The 21,183-nt window shown below is 36.1% G+C and overlaps 1 protein-coding gene across 1 annotated transcript in view; it reads left to right on the top strand.

The window, feature by feature from the left end:
* Positions 1-461: 461 nt before the first annotated feature.
* Positions 462-21,183, top strand: part of Iyd (Iodotyrosine deiodinase) — a 56,644-nt gene continuing 35,922 nt past the window's right edge. The window contains exon 1 of the mRNA XM_069841515.1: positions 462-833. Within this exon, the coding sequence (XP_069697616.1) occupies positions 677-833 (157 nt within the window). The 5' untranslated portion in view covers positions 462-676. The remainder of the gene's footprint in view (positions 834-21,183) is intronic.

The raw sequence follows: 21,183 nt of genomic DNA, 5'->3' as shown, positions 1-21,183 counted from the left end.
TGTCTGACAGTGAAACGAATGGACCCGGGTATGAATCCTGGTTGGAACAAGTTAAGGCTGGTCCACAATAAACCGGGAACGAAAACGACAACGAGAACGAGAACGGAAATATTGTTAAAATAAGTGTATTTAAATGTGAGCATTAACAATTGACTATTGTGAATGCTCACATTTAAATACATTTACTTTAACAATATTTCCGTTCTCGTTCTCGTTGTCGTTTTCGTTCCCGGTTTATTGTGAACCAGCCTTTACCTGGTTCAGGTTTTTCCGGAGTTTTCCCTCAAACCATTAAGAAAAAATGCTGGATAACTTTCGACTTTGGACCGTGGACTCATTTCACTGGCATTATCACTTTCATCCAACTCAGACGCTAAATAACCAAAACAGCTGATAAAGCGTAGTAAAATAAACGAAAAAAAAAACACTCACTTTCATCTCGTCATAGGATCTGAACAATTATTTTCGTTTCTGCTTAGTTTGACGTCTTTTGAAGTACAATACACGTGACTTGGCGGATAAGACAGGGCCTCGGAACTGAGCACAACACTCGCTGAGCTTAAGTAGGCCTGGCACGCGTTTTGGAACACCGTGCAGCGCGGCGCGGTGCGGCGGGACAACTGTAGGCCGGCGCACTCAGTCGCAATCCAGAGGCAGGCGGCGGCGGTCGTTCACGATGCTGCCGTACATGCCCTTCGTCAACGAGTACTGGCCCTTCATCGTGGCCGGAATCGTGTGCTACCTGGGCGCCAGGTTCCTGTACCACAGCGCCGTGTCCTGGAACCCCGAGCCCAGAAAACCCCAAGAGCAGGACTACAGGACCCCGGACCAAGGTACGTCACGACCTACACCCTGCGGAGCCCCCTCAAACACGGTTACAAGAGTGCAGACCCGAACGGTGGGTGTTCACTATTTTCTATGTGATACCTTCTGATATCTTAGACGAAATGCAGTTTAATACCCGGATGTCACTCGGTTTATGTGGTACACACTAATATGTGAAGCGAAATGGAGCCTTGACACGCAGGTGTATGCGCGCCGCTTAAGTGATATTCCTGATACCATAAGCGGAATGTAGCCTTGTAATATTCTTTGGTATCTCAAGCGAAGTGCGCATGTGAATCTTTGTGTTGCGCCGTTGTTTAATATTTTATGATATTAAAAGAGGAAAACAACCTTAAATCTCTGTGTTACACCTTTGTTTATGTGGTAATCTTTGTTATCTTGAACTAAGTGCAGTCTTGAATCTCAGTATTGCATTGCTATGTGATATTCTTTGATATCTTAAGCGAAGTGTAATCTTAATCTCTGTGTTGAATCGTTGTATGTGTTATTCTTTATCTCGACGAAATACAATCTCGAATATGTGTTTCGTCGTTATCTATGTGATACTTGATACCTCAAACGAAGTACAGTCTTCAATCATAAATGTTACATCGTTGTTTATGTGATATTTGTTATCTCAACGAAGTGCAACCTCGAATATGTGTTTCGTTGTTGTCTATGTGATACTTGATATCTCAAGTGAAGTACAATCTTCAATTACAAATGTTATATCGTTGTTTATGTGATATTTTTTTGTTATCTAAACTAAGTGGAAACTCGAATATGTGTTTCATTGTTGTCTACGAGTATGTGATACTTGATATCTCAAGCGAAGTGCAGTCTTGAATCGCAAATTTTACATCGTTGTTTATATGATATTCTCTGGTATCTCAAGTGTTGTGCAACCTCCAATCTCTGTATTGCACCGTTGTCTATTTGATATTCTTCGCTGTCTAAAGTGAAGTACAATCTTGAATCTCGGTATTGCATTTTTTGTTATCTCAAGCGAAATGCAACCTCGGATATGTGTTGCATCATTATTTATGCGATATTCTTCATTATCTCAAGAGGAATGCTGTATTGAATCTCTGTGTTGCATCATTGTTTATGTGATATTCTTTGTTATCTCAAGAGAAGTGCAATCTTGAATCTCTGTGTTGCATCATTGTTTATGTGATATTCTTTGTTATCTCGAGAAAACTGCAATTCTGAATCTCTGTGTTGCAATATTGCTTATGTGATATTCTTTGATATCTTAAGCGAAGCGCAATCTTGAATTTTTGTGCTGCATTATTGTTTATGTGATATTCTTTGTTGTCTTAATTAAAGTACAGTCTTAAATCTCCGTATCTCATCGTTGTTTTTGTGATATTCTTTGATGTCTTATGCGAAGCGCAGTTCTGAATTGCAGTGTTGCATCGTTGCCTATGTGACATTCTTTCATATCTTAAAAAAAGTGTAGTCTTGAATTTCAGTGTTGAATCGTTGCCTATGTGATATTTTTTTATATCTTCTGACATCTCAAGCAAAATGCTGCCTTGAATCACTGGTGTTGCATCGTTGTGTAAATGGTGTTGTCAGGCGCATTGCAGCGTCGAATCCGTATGGTGTAAGAATCGCAGGTGTTACCTTTGTAAGTAGCTAAGTTTGCACAAATGCACCGTTGTTTCCTAAAAGAATAATACAGCAGCGTGCTTTGTGTATGATCCCAGAAATGCAAATATTCTTTGCAATTTATATAATTCTATGGCTCCAAGGCAAAATGTGATGTCATTTCTTGCTGTTTTCAGGAGCGCGCATTTAAAGTTTGAACGAACGTAGGCCTACATTATAAAATCATAGGGCCGTATTCATAGACATTTTTAGCGATATGATATGATTTGAATTCTGTACTAGTAACCAGTGGATAGCCGGGGCTAGTTTACTACCCTCGTAGCGCGTGCTGCGAAATGTCTATGAATATCACCCATAGTAATCACGTTTCATAACAATGGATTAGAGAGAAAAATAACAGAGATACAATATGCATGTCACTTTTTGCGACAATGAAGATACCATCAGAATGCACAACTATCGTCGAATCTCATTTTCGCCAAAAATCGACATATCACAGAGCCACACAACAGTCTTTGAACCACAGAATTAACGCTAAGTAGTGTAATTTACATCTGCAGTGAAGGCGGCAAAACTGTCAAGTTCAGATAAGAAACTTGATAACAACATCAATATTTGTATGAGTAACATCAATAAAAATGTCAAGATTTTAGGCTTAAGACTGAAGTCTTAATAGCCTACACGGTTTGTAACGGTCACACCTAGAACTGACTGGATAGAACTCAGACTTATTTCGCAATATTTTATCAGTTATTTTACGACTGTTATCTAGCTTCTGGGTGATATGAAGGTGCCAACGAAATGAGTCCAGGGTTCGGCGTCGAAAGTTATCCAGCATTTTCTCTTAATGAGTTGAAGGAAAACCCCAGAAAAAAACCTCAACAGGTACTTCGTTCCAGCTAGGATTTGAAACCGTTCCGCGCTTACTTCACGGGCAGACATGCTAACCGTTACTCCAAAGCGGTGAACTTCACAATGTTAATATGAATGTAACAGAAACGAAAGAAAGAGAATTTGAGCATCCAGAATAAGAAATGTATACAAACAGAATAACCAAGTATATTGATTCTCATTCGTTACTGTCGATTAATAAAATCGATTGTAGGGAGAAGTCAAGTGTGTGTTTCCCAGGCAACAAGCTTTGTTTACATTTTTTATCATGGAGTTTAGGAACTAAATGCTATTGAAGGCAGTTTTATGATGCTGTTTGTTCCTTGTCAACTTCAGGGCTTAAAGCACCGAAAAATACGATAATTTAGCCCTGTTCGGTTCAACTCTTGATCTTTAATTTTCATGTCACTTCTAGCTAGGTTATTCGTATTGAGCTTCTGGTTTTACGTCCTTATTGTTGCGTCTAGTTTCATGTATTGTAAATGGTCACACCTAACGCTCTATGTCGCATGACGTGATGGGAGCAAAACGAAAAAACCTAACATCATTGCAGTCTCTAAGAGACAGTCCTTTATTCTCGGGTGACTCTATGTCTACTAATTTGCTGTTTATACTACACAATGTTCCATATCCGTTATTTTTACAAAAAATTGATTTCAACTTCTGTTTTACACGTTCAGTAACCGGCATACTTGGTGCCTCATTAATTCTCTGTGTCATTTCCTCAACTAATTTGAGGGCTTCCGGCATCTCTTGCTCTGACTTTTCTAACCGTGTAATGGTTTCAGACACAGTTTGAAAATAGATTTGTATGAAAACCAAATTATTCGTCAGAACCTTCAAATTCAGAGCGTTCTCCTTTGCGTATTTGTTGACATTCATTCTACAGTACACCCACCCACTGTACGCTTTAACCACTATACTCAGTACGGCGTTATGCGGATTTCCTACTGAACTGCTCTATCGGGTCCGAAGTCTCGAAGCCTGCAGATAACTAACATCATATGTTATATACTACTAAAAAAACAAAAGTTTAAGGAAGCCAAGTGACTGAGGCCTGGCCTCACTTGCCTCAGTCAATCAGCCGTCACTGATCAGAGGTCATTAACCTTGCAGGGAGTTCCTATTTTTAACGTTTTAAATACCTATAAATCCGAGCTCTATACTGAATTCCACATAAGAAATATTTTTAAGTCAACAAAAGGGTGGAGTTTTCCACTTCCTCCACCATCTCATGTGTATACTCCTTTTGGCTAGTGATGATAGTGATGACATACGCGCTAGAATGGAGATAAGGGTTACCACAATCCATTGTTTAAAGTAGGCGGGATTCCGTTAGCCCGTCCTGTTGCATTTCATGCAACTAGACCCTGCGTCACAATCTAATATAACCTATGCCAGTGGTTCCCAAACTTCTTGAAGGCGCGATCCACTTTTGGGCGAGACTTCTGTATGCCGAACTGTTAGGGCACTTAACACCATTTGAAAAATACAAAGCCCTGTAAAATCGAAAACAACTCAAAGTTAGTGGATACCAAAATAGAAGAATACGAGTATAGTGCTACAGTGACACGAAATATTACATGAACACCATTTCTAGTACCCTAGCCTACTTTGTTGATATTTTAAACACTTAAACACTTTGAATAGTAGTTTTCAAGGCCAAGATGTTAACATAATACAGCCAGGGATAAAATCAAAGGATTTATAAGGAAATTTGATTTCTGGTAGACATCACTTGACAAAAATGAATATAATGCATTGCAGTGTATTAAAGAACTCCTGAAAAATTAAGCTACGTATGATAGGACAAATACTGAGTTTGTTTTTGAGATAAAGCAATTAAGTTTGTAAAATTCTAAACAGCTTTTTAAGTATTTTCCGGAGGACACTCAAACCAATACGATTGTCACAGTTGGTTACTAAATCCATTTCTAGACAGTTTCGCTCAACTGAATGGAATTTAAAAAATTAATAAATAAAAAAAATTAATGTATACGTACGTACCTACTGATAGAATGTTAAAATTAGGCTTTTCGCAGTGTATAGATCAAAATAATATATGAATACCTCGAGCTTGCAATTACCTGGTTGGGTTTTTTCCGAGGTTTTCCCCAACCGTAAGGTGAATGCCAGGTAATCTATGGCGAATTCTAGGCCTCATCTCGCCAAATACCATCACGCTATCACCAATCTCATCGACGCTAAATAACCTAGTAGTTGATACAGCGTCGTTAAATAACCAACTCTAAAGAGAGAGAGAGTCCAGATATGACAACTACTATCTGAAAAACAGGCAAATGTGTCGCTTAATACTCGTAAAATTACTTTTTACTTTAATCTATTAGGAACATTTTATAAATAATGCACATGTTGGTAGAACTGTCAAGTTTATGATGCAACACCAATGCAATGAAGATTACATCAGTTGCAGTTGCAGGCTTGAGGAAGAAGCACGTGTGTTCGTTTCGTCAATAACATACTTTGTGTTTAGGTAACGAGAGCTGGAATAGCAGCCTATATGTGTCTTGGTATTCTAAGATTGAACATCAAAGATCATACATTAAGGTCGAATCTTTACGCGTCAAAAAACTAGTATGTAATTTCAACTCCGACTCAAACTCTTTAATCCACGTTTCCTCAATAATGATATTTCCAAACAAAAATGCTCTCCATCAACGTCGAATAGGTCTATCTGTATCAGCAAGTTTGCAATTTCCAAGCGTTTCTGCTTCTGTTCGGCAGTCAATTACTTGACAAAATATGGAATACTGAAGTTGGTGGAATCCCTTTAATTTCTAAACATTCCTCACACGTCGCTCGACGATTTTCTTCAAGAGCTTCCGCCACAAGTTTCACACTTTATTCATCTATTGATGTTTTCGATCTTCCTGTTCTTGCATCATCGTATATGATGACACGACCATCACGAAAATGAGTAGACCAACGAGAAACTATGCTATGTTGCACTATAAGCTCATCACAAACTCCAGTCAAAGCACTTTGGATTTTTGTGGGGGTTTTCCCACATAAAGGTTCGATCTTAATAGACGATCTTTGATCTTCAATCGTCACAGTACCAGAGATATATATGTAGGCCCCATTTCTAGCTTTTATTACCTAAACACATGGTATGCTATGTACGAAACGAACACACGTACTTATTCCCCAAACCTTCAAATTCAACTGACGTAATTTTTACCAACCTGTGCATCATTTATGAACTGGCCCACGTATAACTACTGATTCTTTTTGTTTTTATGTTTAATGTTGTTCATGTTTCTGAACACACAGTAAGTGTATGTTTAAAAGGTACTTTGGTTTTATTTTGTAAATTATCTTGCGACCCCCTCAGCTTTTTACACAACCCCCAGTTTGCAAACCACTGACCTATACTATTTCGCATCTAATGCTTGCCTCGCTCTTTCGTAACCCTACAAAGTTATGTCTCCTGTACGTGCATGTAATTATACTGAACATATAAAATGATCAGAAACACTCGCCACCGTAAAGATCGGAGTGTGTGCTGTAGCGTGGCTTAAAATTATCAACTGTAATCTCACTACAGGTTTTGATTTATCTAGAGAAAATCAAAACTCGATTGGGATTTAATTGACTATTACACGATTAGAAGAAAGTATATAAAGATTAGAAGTAACAAAGTACTCCAATACAATGAAATATTAATTGGCTTACGAAAATACAACTATCTTCAAATGTATTATTGTACCATTTCAACATTACGCTAGATGGCAGTAGTGTTTTATGATTATGTTTTCTTGTTACCGGTATCAGTTGTGCCAACTATGGAGTCATCATTGAACTCTGTGGACTGTTACTAGTCAAGAAGTCTTTGTTGATTCAGTTTCATTTTTATTAAAACATTTGCATTCCACTTCAATCATCCGGATCCCAGTAATCAACATCACTTGACAGATGATTTTCAATAAATCTTAGTATTAAACAATCTCTGATACGTGACTATACATAATACCATATAGCAGAAGCTATAACAAACATAACCTAAATAATATAAACAAGTGTTAGAAAAGTTTTAATTAGGAATGAAGAAATAAACAAGAAACGTTTTAATTGACGATGATGAAATAAAAAATAAACATGAATAATTTTAAAGAAATAATTATTGAAAGTACAATTTTCAAATTTGAATGTTTTAGTGGTTGGTGGTTCAGTTGATGTTATATTGGACGTGTGCGTAAAAGAAGTGAACTCGTTGATGTACATGGTGTATCCCTCAACTTATTCAGGATTTCCGAATGGTGCTCTTCATATATGACCAGTGATCTTTATTAATTCTTGTTCTTGAATGGCAATGCGAGTCATATTTGAAAGTGCTGTGCATCGACTGGAGTGGTTTGTAATTTTCTGTTTTTTGACGTCCAGACCAGTGCAGTTTGAAATGTTGGCAAACAAAGAAACAAATGCTAGGGTAGTGATAAGCAGCCATGATTGGTTGAAAGACGTCCTTTCGTACCGTTTTATTGGTCGAAAGTAGTGTGACGTAGTAAAAGTGCAATAGTCAAAGAAAAATGATATTCCGTTATTGAAATTCTTAAAGCCAGAAAATTCATGTTCTCTTCAAAATATTTTGGATTCTAAACCAGTGCTGAATGAAAATCATCCTGAAAGTGAAATTAGTGATCATGAATAAGAATATTTGATACTATAGTAGAGGAGTTTTCATCTGTAGCATAGTTTCAGAATTGATTTTCTTAATACATTTTCTGTTTTTCTTATTAGAAATTTAAAACAAACGTTATTTAGTTTGTACAGTATATTTCCATAAAAATATAAGGACTTATCAGTTAAAAATTCTTAGTGTATATTATTTTGATAAGCTCAAGCCTTAATGTACTATTATTTCTTATTATTCATTCAATAAAGTTCATGTATGTTAGTGAAATAACATTTTTCTCTTGGTTTTAATGCCGAGGTACTATAATTTAAGAGGTCTCAGACTTTCTATGCAATAACGACTTAAGTTGTCCATACTTTATTGACAATTATTTAAAAGTGGGCTCGGTTTAAATTATAACTGATATTGGATTTGAACAGTTTAAAATATTATGCAAAACAAATGATGCGAGTATATGTACTATTACAATTTCTACATTGTTATAAAAATTTGACATTGCTTTTCTCAAAACATGGGTTTCCAACTTAGGCTTTTATTGCACTCAGCGCCTCAGTTATATATTATGTATTATTTAACGACGCTCGCAACTGCCGAGGTTATATCAGCGTTGCTGGTGTGCCGGAATTTTGTCCCGCAGGAATTCTTTTACATGTCAGTAGATCTACTGACATGAGCCTATAGCATTTAAGGACACTTAAATGTTATCAACCTGGGCCGGAATGGAACTCGCAACCTCGGGCACAGAAGGCCATCACTGTACCAACTGCGCCACCCAGGCCGCCCCTTTATGAGTATTGTAGATTATACACTTATTTTGCAATGAATCCTTGGACCGCGAATAATGGGCGATGATAAGAGAAGTATGAGAGAAACATCTGAATACTATTTCATGTCAAAGCCACATAATAATACAGTACATCTGTTTCCACCACACACTGAACCAATTTCCATTCTCGCGCGCGGTCTTCAACCGGGATCAGAACTCCAACAACAGGTGTGAAAGTGTTTGTCCATTTTCGCTACATTTTTCAGGTTCGTGGATTTGCCATTTCAACTCTCCTTTTAATACAACTTCAGTAAGACATAAACAAACGTATCATATTAAAATAGAAAATGACGAAGCACGTATTTTTTATTTATGACTTTGCAGGCTAATCTCTAATGACAGTTGGAAAGTATAGTTGGTTTATTATTGTGCCAGCTTTTCCATTTTCCAACATAATTTATTTAACTTATCGGTTAAATATGCCAGGTAAATCCATGACTTTCACAACACAAAATGAAGTCACTTCTATAATGTTGCACTCTCATCACTGGAAACAAGACGCTAATTCGTCATGCAACAAGCTTAAGTCTATGGATGTAATTTCATCTGTTGACATAGGCGTCAACTTAAGAGGGGAGAGGGATAAGGGTTCGTCTTGCCACCAAGACAATGACTTCTGGGTAGCGTTATCATTAACAAAATAGTCAAGATAATAGTTTTAAAAAATACAGTTGATTGCGTAAAAATGTTTGAGTATCCCATTTATTAGGAATACATTACAATTAATTATGATGGCCACCGGCGTACCTTAGGCAGTAGCACGTTTGGCTGCTAATCTGAGTTGCGTTTGGGTGGGGGTTCGAATCCTACTTGGGCTGATTACGTGGTTGAATTTATTCCAAGGTTTTCCGCAATTGTAAGGCGAATATCAGGTAATCTATGGCGAATCCTCTGCCTCATCTCGCCAAATACCATCTCGATATCACGAACTCCATTCACGCTAAATAACCCAGTAGTTGATATAACGTCGACAAATAACCAACTGAAAATGTTATGATAGGCCTATGCCATGTAAATATTTTGTTTCGCCGTGTCCATTATCTCTGCAAATATTCAATAATATTTCTCATTTTATCTAGAGAAAATTCGTAAAAAAATATTTAATACGTTACAAATCGTTGCCAACAACTGATCTTGTTTCTTTCCGGTCAGGACAAATTTCGGTTTCTTGTCAATAAAATTGTAGTAATTTATTTAGTGTAACAAAAATCAAAGTGAAGCTATCGCATTACAAGCACCGAAGGATCCTTAGTATGGTGGCGGAATGTTAAGGTTCCCACCTCTCCATATTATTATTATTACTTACTTACTCACTCATGGCTTTTAAAGAATCCTGAAGTTCATTGCCGCCTTCACATAACCCCGCCATCGGTCCCTATCCTGAGGAAGATTAATCCAGTCTCTACCATCATATCACACCTCTTTCAAATCCATTTTAATATTATCCTCCCATCTACGTCTCGGCCTCCTTATTCCCTCCGGCCTCCCAACTAAAATTCTATATTCATTTCTGGATTCGCCCAAACGTGCTACATGCCCTGCCCATTTTAAACGTCTGGATTTAATGTCCCTAATTATTTCAGGTGAAAAATAAAATGCATGCAGTTCTGCGTTATGTAACTTTCTCCATTCTCCTGTAATTTCATCCCTCTTAGCCCCAAATATTTTCCTAAGAACCTTATTCTCAAACACCCTTAACCTCTGTTCCTCTCTCAAAGTGAGAGTCCAAGTTTCACAGCCATACAGAAGAATCGGTAATATAATTGTTTTATAAATTCTAACTTTCAGTTTCTTTAAGAGCAGACTGGATGATAAAAGCTTCTCAACCGAATAATAACACGCATTTCCCATATTTATTCTGCTTTTAATTTCCTCCCGAGTATCATTTTTATTTGCTATTGTTGCTCCAAGATATTTGAATTTTTCCACCTCTTCAAACGATGAAAGCGTAATGGAACGGAGAAAAATTCTCTCCGGCGCCGGGATTTGAACCCGGGTTTTCAGCTCTACGTGCTGATGCTTTATCCACTAAGCCATACCGGATACCACCCCGGCGTCGGGTACATTAAAATAATATATATGATATGCGTAAATCACGGTGATTTAAGACGGCGCTTATTCCGTCGGATCCCAGCCAACTAGTCACTCATAACGAGTGCACCTCAGCACATGTGTGGACTTCGGTCCTACGTTCATAGACATCTATGACGTAGTGCAGAGGGCGGCCACTAGAGGGAACCCAAGAGTTGGAGCTTAATCTGAAACGATTCTGTCCGACGCCGGGGTGGTATCCGGTGTGGCTTAGTGGATAAAGCATCAGCACTTAGAGCTGAAAACCCGGGTTCAAATCCCGGCGCCGGAGAGAATTTTTCTCCGTTCCATTACTTTTTCATCGTATGATGACGCAGAATATCTGCATGGAAATATCATATGTACTTCGGTACATTAAAATAATACACCTCTTCAAAGATAAATTTTCAATTTTTATATTTCCATTTCGTACAATATTCTGATCACGAGACATGATCATATACTTTGTCTTTTCGCGATCCATATTATTATTATTATTATTATTATTATTATTATTATTATTATTATTATTATTATTATAGAAACATTTTATGAATTTATTAACTATTTATCTGCTTCGAATTAGTTTGAAGTTAATTCAGTGCCATTCACTCAAATTTTACTGTGTTAGGCTCACTGTAATAAAATTACTCATAAGAGTCTTTTTTATCTGTGTATACTGAGAATTGATTAAGTGGTTTTTTTTTTTCAAAATAACGTCTGAATACCGTATATTTGTTTAATTTATTTTAATTAATAAATTAATTAATTAATTACATTGAAAATTTCATTATTCATTCATTCATTTAGTATGACGTTTAGGAAAGTCTTCACATAAATATAAATAAACAATAAAATTTAACTCATAAAAATGTATAATTATTTACACGTGCGGCTGTAATAAAGTAAGAAGATGTAACTCATTAAAAATATAAATAACGAAAATGAAAACATTAAAGAGAGATGGGGCTTGTAATGAATCAGAATAGACCAAAAATAATGCATTTAATAAATCGACAATATATTGTAGGCAATTTCAGTTTCTAGTAGGACCAAAACAAGGAAAACAAAGTTGTTCCAAGCATAAATAAAGTTGACTCTGCTATCATATGAATGACAGAGATAATATCTTATAAATTCTGAATAACTTTTCTGTATCGGAAAATAGATCGATCTCCTCACTTACTTAGTTGAAGTTGTCTCTATATATGGCTCTTATACATTGTGGGCTTACCTTAAAAAATAGGCTACGGCTTTTATAGAAATTTCGAATGCATCAACAACAATGATAATAATAATAATAATAATAATAATAATAATAATAATAGAAAGATAATAAATAGGTGGAAAAATTGGATACTAATAACAGCCTATTAAGATATTTCTCGCACACCCCCCCTCCACCCGCAGGAACAAAAAATTGAAAACTGGCCGTTGTATCTGTGGACGTTCTTCAACCCCTATCTCTGTTACACTATCTCTGTTAATAATATTGTAGTTGCCAACAAAATTATCGGGCATTCTCTCAACATTCCCTACTCCTAGCTGTGTTTTAAGCTCTTTTAAGAGTTAATATTAGTATTAGTATTTATTTATTTAACCTGGTAGAGATAAGGCCGTCAGGCCTTCTCTGCCCATCTACCAGGGGATTACAACTATAATATGAACAATAAAATTACAATTAACATTAAATTTACAATTACAATAAAAATTAAAGTACGACAATTTTACCTGATTAATGAAAGCTAGACATTTTATCATAGAAGTTAAGAACAAAGAATATTTTTGTATTTACTGAATTACTAAATTAAACCTACAATAACAAAAATCTATAGTAATGAAATTACCGGATATTGAAATATTTTGTGATAGATTAAGAGAACTGTTTACAAGAAACCATGTCTGAACGAGTCTCAATTACTGGCCAAGTGCCTAGTAAGTTTGCGTTTGAATTCAATTTTATTTCGACAGTCCCTGATGCTAGCAGGTAACGAATTCCAGAGTCTTGGCAAGGCTATTGTGAAAGAGGATGAGTATGAGGAGGTGCGATGGGATGGTATTGTTAGTATTGTTTCATGGCGAGAGTGTGTGTTCAGATTGTGGTGGGAAGAAAGGTAAGTGAAGCGAGACGACAGGTACGAAGGAATAGAAGAGTTCAAGATTTCGAAGAGAAGGAGAAGTGAATGTAAATTTCTTTTCTTATCTAGTTTAAGCCAACCTATTGTTTCCATGGATGGGGTAATATGATCATATTTACGAACATTGATTATAAAACGTACACACAAATTATGAGCACGTTGAAGTTTCGTTTTGTTGTCGCTGGAAAGGTCAGTCAGTAAAATGTCAGCACAGTCGAAATAGGGAAATACAAGCGTCTGCACAAGGGACTTTTTTATGCAAGAGGGAAGATGAAAATTTATCCTTTTTAGCACATGGATAATAGAATATACTTTTCTGCAGGTTTCTGTGATTTGTATGTCCCAGTTGAGATTATTATCCATGTGAATGCCAAGATTTTTTACCGAAGAACTGAGTTCTTCCACACCCAAAAATTTTCGTTAAGTTTGTTAATAATTCACGTTCATCTGCGTAATTAATTGTTTTGCAGGGATAAAGATGTGAGGTGGAGCGCTATCTTACATGCAGATTATGTTTTCCATATCGTGATTCCTCAGTCTAGTAATGACGAAGTTCTGTAGCATGCTGTAGTAGGGCCCCCCGTTTACTGTAACATTCTGTCTTATTCCATTATTTTCCACACCTGTGGAGTAACGGTTAGCGCGTCTGGCCGGGAAACCAGGTCGGGGCAAATTACCTGGTTGAGGTTTCTTCCGGGGTTTTCCCTCAACCCAATATGAGCAAGTGCTGGGTAACTTACTTTCGGTGCTGGACCCCGGACTCATTTCACCGGCATTATCACCATCTCATTCAGACGATAAATAACCTAAGATGTCGATAAATCATCGTAAAATAACCTACTAAGAAAATTAATGATGAAGTTAACACGTGTAATTGAGATTCGTTTTCCGACCAAAATCATCAGTAGACACTTTCCAACAATGTGGCCTCCGCGATCTCCAGATTTCAATCCGGCCGACTTTTCGTTGTGGGGTTACCTGAAAGAACGAGTTTTCCTGACACATCCAACAACCCTACTGCAACTGAAAGATGCCATCTCGCAAGAAATTGCCAATATTCCAAGACATTTTCTGCAAAGTGCTGTGCATGGTGTCATAGACAGAATGCTGTACGTTGAACAAGAGAACGGCGGACATCTTACCAATGTTTTGTAAACCCCATTGTTTGGCCAACACTGTGATGTTTTTGTCTTTTTCCCATCTCTAATATTATAATATTTATAGCGGTTTAATGATTGAACTGACTTTTGAAATACTCTATACAATAATCGTTGATCTGTCGATCGACGTTTACTTCATTGGAATATGTCGTGTAGTTTAGATAGGTACTTACTATAAGTCCCACAAAACTGCCCTGAAAATGTGTCGGTTGATTTTCGGGATGGCACCCTATTACCTGACAGAACTTATGGACGTATTCATATCAAAAGTTTCTCCTTATCACAAACATGGACATTCATATTTTTCCAACTTTGCAGATCTACTAATCACCAATCTTCTTAAAGCCTGAAGAACAAACATGCATTCCTCTTTTCCCCAACAATCCTTAGTAGCGCTTGTCGCTACGAATATTACGACCTGGCTGATAATATACAGGATTTTTCACAAGGAAAGAATAATTCAAATAAAATTAAAATTAACTGATTTTTTTTAAATGCTGGGACACGTCAAATTTAATGTTTTGAAAGTAAAAATTTACAAAAATAAGAAACAAAATTTTCAGCCATTATTGTACAGTGTGTGGCATCATCGACAACATTTTTAAATGGCAACAATTTTTTTTTTTTTCATTTTTTCTTAGTTATTTATTTAATTTCGTTTGTTCCATACAAAACGTTTGGTTGATATGGAAACAGTTTCATGTTAACATATTTTGTGTAACACTGGTCTAGAATAAAATGTTTTTAACAGAAACTGGAATGATTGAAATTCTGATGATGATAGGAGTTGGCGACAGAAGACGTACACAACAAGAGATATGCATAATTTTTAATGAAACTCATTCAGATCGTCAATCTATTTCATAAGCAACCGTGTGTAAAATATAAAAAAAATTCAGTGAACTTGGACATGTCAGAGATATAGAAAGACCCGGAAGACCGTTCACAGACGATGATGTGCAACTTGATGTTTTACTTTCAATTCAAGAGAAACCACATGTTTCTCTCAAAGAATTAGAAACTGTATTTTGATATCTCGTAAGTAATGGAGAATATGCCATCGACATTAATACCACCCTTATAAAGTCCATCCAATGGAAGAGTTGATGGAAGATGACAAGAAGGTTACAATTCTGTGAGACAATGACTGATCTCAGCGATAGAAATCCGGACTTTGTATCAAATGTGTTATTTTCTGATGAAGCTTCATTCTGTTTCAACGGAGAAGTAAACAGACAAAATAAATTGCCGGTAGATGTCAACCAAGAATCCACACTGGATGGTAGAAACGTAGTAAATGTGTGGGCAGGAATTGTGGGAACAAGAATTTTGGGTCCTTATTTCTTTGACGAGACACTTACAGGTGACCGCTATTTGGATGTCTTGCGTGAAATTCTAATACCTTCCCTTGCTGTCTTGTATCCAAATCATGAAGATCCAGATGTTCCTAATGTTTCAATCTGGTATAACAAGATGGCGCTACCCCTCATTATGCTGTCCACGTTCGAGTATATCTGGAAGATGTTTTTTCAAATAGATGGATCGAAAGGAGGAGATTTATAGAGTGACCTGCAGATCACCAGATCTCTCTCCACTTGATTACTTTTTATGGGAATTTTTTAAATGTAAAGTCTTTGTTACGAGACCTGCTGATATTGAAGAGTTAAAAATGAGAATCAGGAAAGAATGCAGAGATATACCACCAGCAGTGATTGAAAATGTTCAACAAGAATTCACGCTTCGCCTTAGCCAGCGGCAGATTGTAAATGTGGAGCATTTTGAACACCTTATTAAATAACTAGCCGTACCCTTGCGCTCCGCTGCACTTGTTAGAAATAAATATAAAGTAATTACATAATTAAAATAAGACATTTGGTCCTCGGAACAGTCGTGTTTGATAGAAGGATAAATAGTTTAATATGTTACTTAATTTAAATTATATTTAAATAAAATGCGATCATTTTGGCCCAGGTATCACTCATTTTGTGCAATGATAATCCTATAATATGTTCCTTAATTGTTATTACATGCAAATAATTAAAATATGATTATTTGATTCAGAGAACATCCGCTTTTGGCGCAAGGATAATTCGTTTAACATTTTTCTAAATTAGTCTTGAATAATGCATCCTTTAATAAATCACTCCAAATTAATAGAGTAGATTGTATACGAAGATAATTTTTATGTTACCCTTACTGTGCATCTCTTTTTTTTTTTTGCTAAGTTTATTTTATTCACGCCTTAACATCTGAGGTCATGTCGCGTGTTTAGAATGTGTGGGTATATCAGTAGGCCGTTTTTACTCTTGTTGAGTTCCTGTTTCTATTGTGTGTTGTAGATGGCTCATGTTCATGTAACTGATTATAGACTCTGATTAATGGTTTTGGTATTGGTAATTCAGGCGGTGATGAATCATGACATGTAACTTTCCAATCCAGCATTTGCTTTTATGACTAAGGGAAATCATGAAAAACCCCAGTCAGATTTGTCGGTCAAGGGGTTTGAACCTCCCGAATGCGTGTCTCAAGCGCTACTATCTGAGCCAACTCGCTCGGTTGTATATCGCTGTTTATGTAAATAAAAAATTGAGATAGGGTAAACATTGGTAATTTCGTGATAACTTCATAAAAATTAATTTAAAATGCAAATGTGTAAATATATCCTTATTCCGATTTTTTCATTTAAAATACGATAATTTGCTGTACAAATCTGGAGACATAAAAGATTGGATACGTTTTTAAACAATTGCCAAAAACCACTTTTACAACTTAAGCTAATAGGTTGGTTATTTCGTGATAATCTTGGCAATTTCGTGATATTACATTGATAATTTCGTGAGAGGTAGAAGAATTGTGGAAAAATTCATTAAAGTCAAATGAAATTCTCATTTATTGTTACATGACTTCAAACATAGTAATTCCGGCTAATATTCATAGCAAGAAAACATATAAATACATATCAACACATAATAATAATGAAATAAAAGTAAGAATTGAAATTGAAAAGGGATGTTCTTTGCCTTGAAAGAGTGAACACTTTTATTACGGACTTTACTATAGCCAGTATTACGAGGGTAACTCCAAAAGTAATGCATAACATTTGTTTAAAAATTACATTTTTATCCTACAGCTTTGCTATTTTCACAGAATGTAAATACATCCCTTAGGAACAAAATGTTACTTTTCCACATAATTCCCGTCCCTTTCAACTGCCTTGCGTCACCTAGGAACGAGGGCCTATAGACCAATAAGGTAAAAGTCTGGACCAACAGGTCTGAGCCACTCTTTAGCAGCTTGCACAAGGGAGTCCTCTTCTAACCTCGTTCCGCGAAGGGATCCTTCAATTTACCAAAGAGACGGTAATCGTATGGTGCCAGATCAGGACTGTAATGCGGATGTTTCAGTGTCGTCTATCCGAATTTTCTGATCTGGTCTGTGGTCTTGTGACTGACATGTGGCTGTGCGTTGTCGTGCAATAGCAGAACAAACTGCTTCTCCCGATGTTGTCGAACACGACTCAGTCGAGCTTGAAGTATCTTGATAATTGCCACATACGCGTCAGAATTAACGGTGGTTCCGTGTGGCATGATGTCCACAAGCAAGAGTCCTTCTGAATCGAAAAACACAATAGCCATAACTTTTCCTGCCCAAGGTGCAGTTTTGAATTTCTATTTCTTTGGTGAATATGCAGGATGCCACTCCATTGTCTGTCTCTTTGTCTCCGGTCCAAAATGGTGGAGACACGTTTCATCTCCTGTCACAATTTTTGCAAGTAAGTCATCTCCACCATTCTCATACTGGTCCAAAAGTTTTCTGCACACTGTTTTTCGAGTTTCTTTGTGGACTTTTGTCAACATTCTCGGAACTTACCTGCCAAAAAACTTTTTTAACCGTTTCAATATTCTGCGTACACTTGCTTCTCTTATTCCAATTTGGTGACAATTCTTTCACTGTTATTCGTTTGTCAGCTACAATCATGTTGTTAACGCGTTGCAAATTGTCAGAACTTCATGCAGTGCAGGGTCTGCCGCTGCGAGGAGTATCCCAAATATTGGTGTGCCCGCTTTCACCAGATAATCTGCTTACCCACCAACTAACCGTATTGCGATCGACAGCTGCAGCTCCATACATTCTTTTCAATCTCTTGTGAATGTTTCCCACTATCTCATTCTCACAGCATAGGAACTCGATAACAGCATGTTGCTTCTGACGAATGTCAAGTACAGCAGCCATCTTGAAGGAATCTATTATGGTGCCACTAACGGGGACGACTTAAATTAAAATTTAATACAAGCGGGAAGGATGTATCTAGACCTCCATAAATTGCAAAAGTGTAGAATGAAAAATGAATTTAAAAAAAATGTTGTGCATTACTTTTGGAGTGCCCTTCATATAATGGCAATGCAAAACTCTCATCTTCAACAGAGTCACTCTGGCATCCATCACACATGAAAACATTAGCTTGTTTGTCATATGTGGTTTGGCACTTTGCATGATAACAAATCAAACAGAAGCTACACTGAACCCATTGCGTCCCCCTTCTCTGTTTTCTTATCACATCTTATCTTCAGATTTCTAAAATTCGTATTGTAATACAATTTTTAAAATAGTGTAAAATGTAACGCTTAATGCTCAACAAAATGTCACCTCTAACAACTAAGATTCCTATCAGTAAAGCTAAGCCTATATGGCGACTACAGATGTATCTAAAATTCCAAAAATATTTTCTAAAATGTCATTAACATATAATAAATCATTGTACCAAATATCATATGCTTACCTTTAGTAATAAGTCTGTAATGTAATTACAAACACCCACAAAATTTATACGCCTGAGAAATCGACGCTAACTTGCTCTCTTCAAACACAAAAGCTCACTGAAGCAGCTACAAGTCACACAAAGCGTAGCTGTATGTTTCTGGAAACCGGACAACATATGCAATCCCTTGGCGAAAATTTGAATCTCGTAATATCATTGGTCAATTCACGAAAGAGCAAGGAAAAAATATCACGAAATCACCACTGCCACGAAATTACCAATGTTTACCTTACCCTACAAATATTAATTTAAGAAACACAAGAAACGAATATGGGTAAATTATGAGCCTAGAAACGCTATTTCGTAACACCTTTTAAAATAACTCCGCTCCAGTGAGCTCTATGGCAAAATGCTTATTTATTATGGCCTGTATACTCATCTTTACGACAAAACTCTTAACTATCATGTTCTGTGAACAAAAGGAAACTTAAGTGCAGAAAATTAGAGTATTTTATGTGGACCAAATAAAGTTTCAATAATCAAGCTATACAATATTTCGACAGAATAGTCGACCTGGTTGGCGAGTTGGTATAGAGCTGACCTTCTATGCCCACGGTTGCGGGTTCGATCCCGGGGCAGGTCGATGGCATTTATGTGTGCTTAAATGCGACAGGCTCATGTCAGTAGATTTACTGGCATGTAAAAGAACTCCTGCGGGACAAAATTCCGGCACATCCGGCGACACTGATATAACCTCTGCAGTTGCGAGCGTTGTTAAATAAAACATAACATCGACAGAATATCAAGTTTTCTGTGCGTAAAGATCTATTTTAATCTTACCTCAGTCCTCATATGTAGCAATACATCCATCTAGAGAAACTACAAGTTTCAAATAGTGAAGGAATTATCCAAATCGGTTAATTAGCTTCTGAGATTACTTCATACAAACACACAAATATTCTCTGTAAATTAATATTGATAAAGATCAAGGCCGCCTTAAATAGAGGGAGTCATTTGCTTTAATTTCATTATAGCCATCGTCGTTGTTCCTGCAATAACTCCTATGTGACAAATTTATCCATTTTCAGAGTTTTGCTCTATTAAATAACTTAAACAGTGATACAGCAAATAATAAAATTTCCTATATGTAATTATATTCTTTCTTTCGAAAATGTAAGAATTCACGATCTTCTATGTACCACTGTCATGGAATGAATATATGTGGTTTTCCTTCCTACTGAAAAATTGTGTATTTTGTACATAGGAGTTATTGCAGGATCAACGGCGCTATAATCTGAGGCGGGGGTGAAAATGTATTGTATTGTTATTTTAAAAGTCATGTATATACTTAAATATCAGTCCTATCAAAATTATGCACGGAATAAACTTATGGAAAATAATTTTTAAATAAACTTTCGTTATGTAACATTTTTCACAAAACGCAATAATAAGCGAGATATTTCGATTTATTTAATTCAGGCCCCCTTAAAACCACCCTTTTAAATAAAGTATTTTGAATGCCATATAGCCTAAAATGTAAGTTACAACGAACTTAATTTATACTCCAATTTTCATCGAAATCCGTTCAGCTATTATCGCGTGAAAAGGTAACAAACCTCCAGATAGACAGACATGCAAACAAAAATTTCAAAAAAGCGATTTTCGGTCTCAGGATGAATAATTATACATGTTAACACCAATTATTTTTGGAAAAGCGAAAATTACCAGAAAAATTTCCGTTGCAGATTTATTATTAGTATAGATTATATTATATTATATTATATTATATTATATTATATTATATTATATTATATTATATTATATTATATTATATTATATTATATTATATTATATTATATTATATTATATTATATTATATTATATTATATTATATATTATATTATATAAAAAGTGTGTTGATAACGGATGTACTCCGATGTAAGTTTTTTATTTGTTGTGGGGGCTCTTGAATCTCAGGAGGAACAACTTTTACAACAGCGCAACATAACCTGCTTGGCTCACTACCCAATTTTTCGTATTTCATTTATTACATAATTTACGTACTTTAACACGATTCAATTGAGCATTGTTAAAATTTGGATTATAAAATAATGGAATGCTAAGCTAAAGTACTATTACTGCATACTAAATCAATACACTCTCGTTGTTCGTTAATTCTCTCGGATGAAAATGAATGTGTACATAAACATTATTTCAAGAAATACAGTAAACGAATATACAGA

This window comes from Periplaneta americana, chromosome 12 (assembly GCF_040183065.1).
Source record: "Periplaneta americana isolate PAMFEO1 chromosome 12, P.americana_PAMFEO1_priV1, whole genome shotgun sequence".
Lineage (NCBI taxonomy): Eukaryota > Metazoa > Arthropoda > Insecta > Blattodea > Blattidae > Periplaneta > Periplaneta americana.
The sequence above is the reverse complement of the archived record's forward strand: the minus strand, read 5'-3'. Positions and strand labels throughout refer to the sequence as shown.